Below are 8,045 nucleotides of genomic sequence, written 5' to 3'. Positions count from 1 at the left end.
CACGTAGAGCAAGATAATACTTAATATTAATTAGTAAATATGCATACAAAATTTAGACTTGTTTTATTGGTTTAGTTAAGATTTTACTTAAAATACACCCCATTGCAAGACTTGAACTTGCATCCCCATGATGATAAACTTAAGTTTTAACCACTTGCACCACAAGATTCATTATTTCTAAAGGTGTCATGTTTAATATTTATACTTTCCTTATAAATATATATACAAATATATATACATTTATTTTAAAAGGATTAGACTTAAATGTAAAAGATTCATATTTTCATTTTCATTTTTTTTAAAAGACCATTTACTAAGCCGCTTATACAAAAATGAATAAACGGCGATATTACTCTATTTTGTCAAATTAAACCGTAAACATCTTAATATGTGTTTAAATTGTACGGGGTCTATAAGGATTGAGTAGTGATTCTTTTTAGTAATGGTTAATTTGAATATGAATTATTTGTAATATGATTTGTCTAGATAATATTACTTTAGTATGTTTGGAAATATTAATTCTCATGTCTTTATGCTTACTAAGAATTTCCTTGATAATGATTTTATTACTTGCATGAATATTTTATTTGAATGTCCAGTTTTCTAAGAACAAGAAGACGCTTAATTTGTAGGGTCAAAATTGAAAATTTGAAATAATCAATACAATTAATTTGAAATCAATCTTAAAAACTCCAACCCAACGCCAACTTATTTAAATTAAATTGTAATTTCTTAATTTAAAAAATAAAAAATTCAAACCTGAATTTTATATTTAGAAGGAACGATGATTCTCATTAGGATCATTTTCAAAGCTTGAATTTGAAACCACTCTATAATAGTCGAGGACATCTATCTCATTATATATTCTTAGAATACAATAGTAGGCTGGGTTGGACATATTTTCACGACATGTCAATTACATAACCCAAGTAATCACATTTGATTTGGGCTAAATATGTAATAAAATTGACCCGTAAAAAGTATGTTAACATATTTATTAAATTTTTAATATGTTATTTATGCCATATAATAAAGAAAATGAATTTATTTGATGACTAAATAAATTATAAGAAAATAAAAAAATTAAGACCCGATTAGACGGATTGAACTATGACTCATTGTTTACCTTGATTCAGCTCAACTCTCTCTCTCTCTCTCTCATTAATTAACCTTTAGATAGATTAATAACTCGTCCATTTATTGATTGAAAATTGATATAAATAGCCGTCCACCAAAATAATAGTCAGCAAAATAAAATATACATCTTTTTAAATACAAAATAGTAGTATTTTTTTTAATATTTGGCTTGCAAATATAATTATTTTTAATTGACTGAACAAATGTGTAATTTGCCCTATATTTGGACCATTTTAACCTATTTAAATTTTATCCAACGCACTCATCTGATACTCCAAATGAGAATAGTAATTTTTGGAGGGCTTTTTGTAATTTGGTTTAAAGGGGTGTAGAGATGGTGGGAGGCATAGCCACGTTGAGCGAAGGGGTGTCAAGCGATAACACATATACTCATCCTAAATTGTGATTGAGTAGTATTGAACTTAAAGACCTCTTCTAGCTTAAAACTAATCTAAATCAATGAATCAAGGATATGACTTACTTACAAGTACAATAATTAAATTTTTTTTTTCTATAAATATCGATACCACCTTCTAAAATTTTTGCGTATGCCACTAGTAGGAAAGTAGATAACGTAGGTCCAATGAATGTATGCATGGCTGCAAAATGGAAACCAAGCACTCAACCATCCTCTGTAATATATTAATTACACTTCCAACTTCCCCAATTAATTATACTTACTCGATCTTCTTATAAATAAGTTGGTCAGCTTTCTTGTTTTCTTGAATCTTCAACTACCAAGCAATTGGCAAAACATCCCTAGGTACGTATACATTCATTATTTCCTTCGTATCAATTTACGTGAAGGTGTTACTATTTGGAAAGTTAAACAATTTCTCCTTTTAACTATAAGCTTATCACATTTCTAAAATATTTTGAATTAATACTTCCTCCGTTTTATATTAGATGAGGATCTTACTAAAAATGTTTGTCCTATATTACTTGATCACTTACTAAATTACGATAGAATTAATTAATTTTTTTCCATTTTACCGCTACAATTAATATAACATTTTGAATATGAATAATTCTCAATACTAGCTATTTCTATAATCTATGTATATTACATTAATATGAACAAATGACAAAATAGTAAAAGTAATCAATCCATTAATAATTTTTTTACCGTAAAATAGTAAGTGTTCATCTAATATGAGACGGAGGAAGTATTAGCTATGTTGACTTGTAATATATTTTGCGTATTTTTTTAAATCGGTTAAAGATTATTTAAAAATATTTGAATAATTTATACCTGAATTCAAGATCAAAATTAAGTGTTTTGACCCTCGTACTTCGAATATAATTTATTTTGTATAATAGTAGCATATATCAAGTATGGCGGAAGATGATAAGTTTGTGAAAGATGGAACGGTGGATTACAAAAACAATCTAGCAATCAAAAAGCAAACTGGAACTTGGAGAGCTTGCCCCTACATCCTTGGTACACTGTCTTTTCTCTTTTCGAGATTTAAATTACCTAAATTAGAACACTTAGGGGTACGCCTGAACCCCCTTGGCCAAAAATTATATTGTATATATAGAATCGATTTTCTGTGTTTATGTACATAATAAATTTTGAATCTCTTTTAATTTAACAGGAAATGAATGTTGTGAGAGGCTGGCATATTATGGGATTAACACAAATCTAGTGAATTATCTGAAATATCAGATGAATGAGAGTAGTGTTGTGGCAATTAATAATGTGACAAATTGGTCAGGGACATGCTATGTTACACCATTACTAGGTGCATTTCTAGCTGATGCTTATTTGGGAAGATTTTGGACTATTGCTGCCTTCTCAATTATCTATGTCTTTGTAAGTTTGTATGCCTCTTTATAATTACATTTTTCTCTTTTACATGTTTCTAGCATGACAAAGAATATTCCTAGAAAATTTAAAAGTTAAAAGAAAAAAAAGGTGTTGTTTACTTGTCTTGTTTTTAGATGGCTTATTACACCAATTATAAGTAATTTACCTTTTTAAAGGTTACCTAATAATAAAATGGCAAATGGATAATTTAGATTCAAACCACTACTAGAATCATATGTTTTTTCCACAACAAATCAGCGGAAAATTTGTATTATAAAATATGTTTTTTCTATTCATTTTTCATCGAACCAGCTCACTGGAAAAAAAATAGATTCTCACTGAAATAATGAAAAATTTCTCCAAACATTACTATTTTTCCTTTTATCACTGATTCAATCAAAATATTTGTAGGAATAGATATTAAACATCTTCCAACAGGAAAATGGTGATTTTTTAGTAGTGACCCAATCTTCCCTTGTTTATTTTACTTCTTTTTTTTTTTAAAAAAAGGAAAATAGTATATTTGTCTTAAATTAAAAGCTTAATTTCTTCCAAGCCTATAAAAATTGAACTCCAGAGAATTGATTTTGTATTTGTGAATTTGAGTTTGCAGACCTGTTAGGTTATATAATTTGACCTATTTTTTATTGATGAGTCATATTGGATTCAACTTGTTAGGTCAAAGTCAACAAATGAGTCATAATCCAACCTTTTTAAACCTGGTGGATTACTAAAGATTATTTGATGTTGTTACTCTTTTCATTTAATTTTTTTCATTACACAGCTAACACATTGTGTCTATTTGGCTTAGATTATCATTTTTTTAAGCAGCTTATAAGCTGTTTTAGATAAGTAAAGCTAAATAAGTCTAATTATTTTTTGGGCTTATTTTAAGCACTAAATGATTTTTGAGGTATCCAGTCAAACATTCAAAAAAGCTGAAAACAACTTATTTTATGCAACTTATAAGCCAATCTAAATGGGCTCTAAGTATCATGTCTGGGAGTATGTTCGCAAGAATGAAAAACATTAACATGATAAAAATATTATCGGTGCATATAACTTAAACATTTGTACTTCAAATTTATGCAGGGGATGACAGTACTAACATTATCATCATCAGTACATGGACTAAAACCACCTTGTGATGACAACAATTCTTGTCACCCTAAAGGGATACAAATTGGAATTTTCTACTTAGGTCTTTACCTAATAGCACTTGGTACTGGTGGAATAAAACCTTGTGTTTCATCATTTGGAGCAGATCAATTTGATGATTCTGATGAAACGGAGAAGAAAAAAAAGAGTTCATTTTTCAATTGGTTCTATTTTTCTATCAACATTGGTGCACTTGTTGCTTCAACTATTCTTGTTTGGATACAAACAAATGTTGGATGGGGTTGGGGATTTGGTATCCCTGCTGTTGCTATGGCTATTGCTGTTGTGAGTTTTTTTTCAGGAACAAAACTTTATAGGAATCAAAAACCTGGTGGAAGTCCACTTACAAGGATTTTTCAAGTTATTGTTGCATCATTTAGGAAAATTAAAGTGAAGATTCCTAGAGATAGTTCTGTTTTGTTTGAAACTAATGATGAAGAATCTGTTGTACAAGGTAGCAGGAAACTTGATCATACTGAACAATTGAGGTATGTCTAGTTACTTTTTTTCGGTGCGTTTTCTGTTTGAATTGTATGATCATCTCATTTTTTAGTCAAGCAGTTACATAGTACTTCGTTTAATTAATTTGGGTTGTTAACACGCCTTTTAACGTGTCTGACTCGTTTTCTTGGACTTATTTTTAACCCATTAAGTAACAATAAGGACATTTTTTTGTAATAAGTTATTGACGACAATGACATTTTTAGACCAAATTATTAACTGAAAGCATTTTTGTTCCATTTCGCATAGTTCAAGGACATTATTGACCTTTTTCAGCTTAATTAATTATGTCGTGAACATGCCCCTTGACGTGTCTCTCTCTTGAAGCAATCATGTGAAAACTATTTTTGATAATAAATAACGATGGACTCGAACTCAGAGTTGTTGCTTGTTCTGAAATTATGTTTTATTGTGTGACCATCTCCGATATCTGAAAGCTTAAGTTGTTAGAAAAAAAATTACACTTTTTTGATTAATTAATGTCTTCATTGTGCTCCTATGGAGTCTCTAGTGTTGTGAAAAGTGAAGTCTTTTGTTGATTAAATGAATTTGTCTTTAATTAAGATACGCCAAAAGTCAAAACAAGCCCAACTATTTTCTTGTGTCTCTAACTTTATACAACATTTTGAAAATGGATTTCAACTATTACACACCGTACGTCGATAGTGTAAAGAACTTTTATACTATCAGTGTAGTTTAACCTGTTGTAACTGATAGACTTTTCAGGTTGCTAATTTTACTTGTTATGACAGTTACTTGTAGTTATCTTTTAGCGACCTAATAATGTTTGTTTAATGTTTATGTCTTCATATTTTATCCAGTTTCTTTGATAAGGCAGCAGTGGAGACACAATCAGATAGAATCAAAGGGTTAATCAATCCATGGAGCCTTTGCACTGTGACACAAGTTGAAGAATTGAAATCAATCGTAAGGTTGTTGCCTATATGGGCAACTGGTATAATCTTTAGCAGTGTTTATAGTCAAATGGGAACCTTATTTGTTCTCCAGGGAAACACAATGGATCTTCATATGACCAAATCCTTTGAAATCCCTTCAGCCTCCTTATCCCTTTTCGACACGGTAAGTGTCATTTTTTGGGTACCTGTCTATGACCGTGTGATTGTTCCGTTGGCTAGAAGAATCACCGGTCATAGGAATGGTTTCACTCAGCTACAAAGGATAGCAATTGGACTCGTAATCTCAATTTTCGCAATGTTGATTGCTGGAACATTGGAATTGGTAAGATTGAGCAGTGTAAGACAACATAATTACTATGAAATGAAACATATCCCTATGTCAATTTTTTGGCAAGTTCCTCAATATTTTGTCATAGGTTGTGCTGAGGTTTTTACATTCATTGGACAATTGGAATTCTTCTATGAACAAGCTCCTGATGCCATGAGAAGTTTATGTTCTGCTCTTTCACTTATAACGACCGCGCTCGGAAACTATCTGAGTACATTTTTGGTCAATATTGTTACAGACATGAGTACTAGGCATGGTGGTCCTGGTTGGATTCCTGATAACTTGAACTATGGTCATCTACATTATTTCTTCTGGCTTTTGGCTGTCTTAAGTGTGATCAATTTTGGATTTTTTCTCTTTGTTGCAAAATTTTATACTTATAAGAAGGCAATTGGTCCATCCTCATAATTAATTAAGTTACAATTTGTAACAATATTATTAGGATGTTCTCCTATAACATCCTCATAATTAGTGTTTTCCTCTGTTTCTCCAAGATTATAACAACACTGTTGTTCAAGATTCTTGATTTTCTTGAAATGAGCATTAAGGTTTTGTTTTTTGTTCTAAATTTTCAGTATTGCATTGCAACATACTCACTCCGTTCCATTTTAACTGTCATTTTAGCTCTTTAAATATTCGTATAAATACAAGGTATAGTTTATTAAGTTATCCTAGTAGATGTTTCTTGAGAATTGAACATTATTAATAAGTAGTTCTTTAATATAAGAATATAATTGAAAACAATTACTATTTTTTGGCATGAATTCTTAAAAAGATGATTATTTTTTTTTATTATTGCTAAAATGACAGTTAAAATGAGATGGAGAGAGTATTAGGTAGAAAAAGTAGGTTGAGAAAATCATAGGCTAATGGAGCCTGGATATAATTTGTTATTTAAAATGCATAAGTATTTTTCAAGTTGATTAGCCATACAAACTTATACAAAAGTACGGTTTTTGAAAAACACTTCAAAATAAACGGATTTTAAAAGTTTGACCAAACATACAAATTTTAAATCTGACTTTGCACTGGTTACTGTCTTTGTCAGCTAAAGAAGTAGTCAAGAAATGGATACTTTTGTTGATAAGAACTGCAATGATCCTTATTTAGTTGTTCAGATGGTGATTGATTTATTCTTTTGATCTGCCCACACAACTGTATTTTGTTAGTGTTGATTCTGATGAAAATATGAAGCATTATTTCCCAATAAACTAGTACCCATTGTTGTATAGGAATATTAATAATTAAATGAGAGTCTTGGCGTAATTGATAAAATTGTTGTTATATGATTATGAAGTTACGTGTTCAAGCTATGAAATCAGTCTCTTGTAGAAATGCAGGGTGAGGTGAAACTAAGATTTCAACTTTCTAAGTTGTGAATTTTAAAACGATGATTTTAAGTGATAATAGCTGGGTTCTATATTTAATATTTGTACATATATATTTTGATGAATTTATTAATACAAATACATTGTTTGAGTAAAATCTATTGGATTTTTGGCCCAACCAGTGTGTGGGCTACTAGCTTCGCCCCTGCAATGGCGGAGCCACATATATTTAAGGGGTGTCGATCGACACCCCTTCATCGAAAAATTACATTGTTTAACTAGGTAAAAATATTTTTTTATTATGATATATATATTACATATTGACACTTCATGACTTTTATGTGATTTTACTTCTTCATATTTTGACACTGCTTAATCGAAATTCTGATTCCGCTCCTATGCCCTTATGCATACAATTAACTCCCTGTAGTCTAATCTTTCTCTAAAATCCGCATATAGCGAAAACTTAATGCACCGACAACTTTTTTGTCTGGTTTCCACTTACTTAAAATCCGCATATAGCGAAAACTTAATGCACCGACAACTTTTTTATCTAGTTTCCACTTACTTAAAATCTGCATTTGGATAGATATATATTTGTTTCTGCCAGTTGTATTTTAGTTGAGTAGAATAAAAGATCAATGTTCACACACTACTTTTGCCAATTATAGTTTAAGTACAATAAATAAAACAGATTATATAAATGTTCATACTTTCTATTTCTGCCAATTATAGTTTTAAGTACAATAAATGAAATAGAGTACTTGATTGGGTGGACAGTTCATAGGAAAACTTCGATTTTGTATACATATAAATGTTCACATTATAATTAAGGTACACCTTCCAACTCAAAATCAACGCTTTGT

General features: G+C 30.0%; 1 protein-coding gene across 1 annotated transcript; it reads left to right on the top strand.

Moving 5' to 3' along the window:
• Nucleotides 1-2,472: 2,472 nt before the first annotated feature.
• Nucleotides 2,473-6,259, top strand: LOC129881525 (protein NRT1/ PTR FAMILY 8.1-like). The gene is made up of 4 exons (XM_055955711.1): nt 2,473-2,578; nt 2,736-2,953; nt 4,040-4,593; nt 5,428-6,259. The coding sequence occupies exons 1-4, from the start codon at nt 2,473-2,475 to the stop codon at nt 6,257-6,259; spliced, it is 1,710 nt and encodes a 569-aa protein (XP_055811686.1).
• Nucleotides 6,260-8,045: the final 1,786 nt, after the last annotated feature.

Source organism: Solanum dulcamara, chromosome 3 (genome assembly GCF_947179165.1).
Source record: "Solanum dulcamara chromosome 3, daSolDulc1.2, whole genome shotgun sequence".
NCBI lineage: Eukaryota > Viridiplantae > Streptophyta > Magnoliopsida > Solanales > Solanaceae > Solanum > Solanum dulcamara.
Note: the sequence above shows the minus strand (reverse complement) of the source record. Positions and strands in the feature narration are given on the sequence as shown.

What these genes read in the sequence shown, in the direction of transcription:
- LOC129881525 (XM_055955711.1), top strand. Translation starts at nt 2,473, where the DNA reads ATGGCGGAAGATGATAAGTTTGTGAAAGATGGAACGGTGGATTACAAA. An exon ending in TCTCAATTATCTATGTCTTT is followed by an intron (nt 2,954 to 4,039) that starts GTAAGTTTGTAT and finishes AAATTTATGCAG; the next exon opens with GGGATGACAGTACTAACATT. An exon ending in GATCATACTGAACAATTGAG is followed by an intron (nt 4,594 to 5,427) that starts GTATGTCTAGTT and finishes TATTTTATCCAG; the next exon opens with TTTCTTTGATAAGGCAGCAG.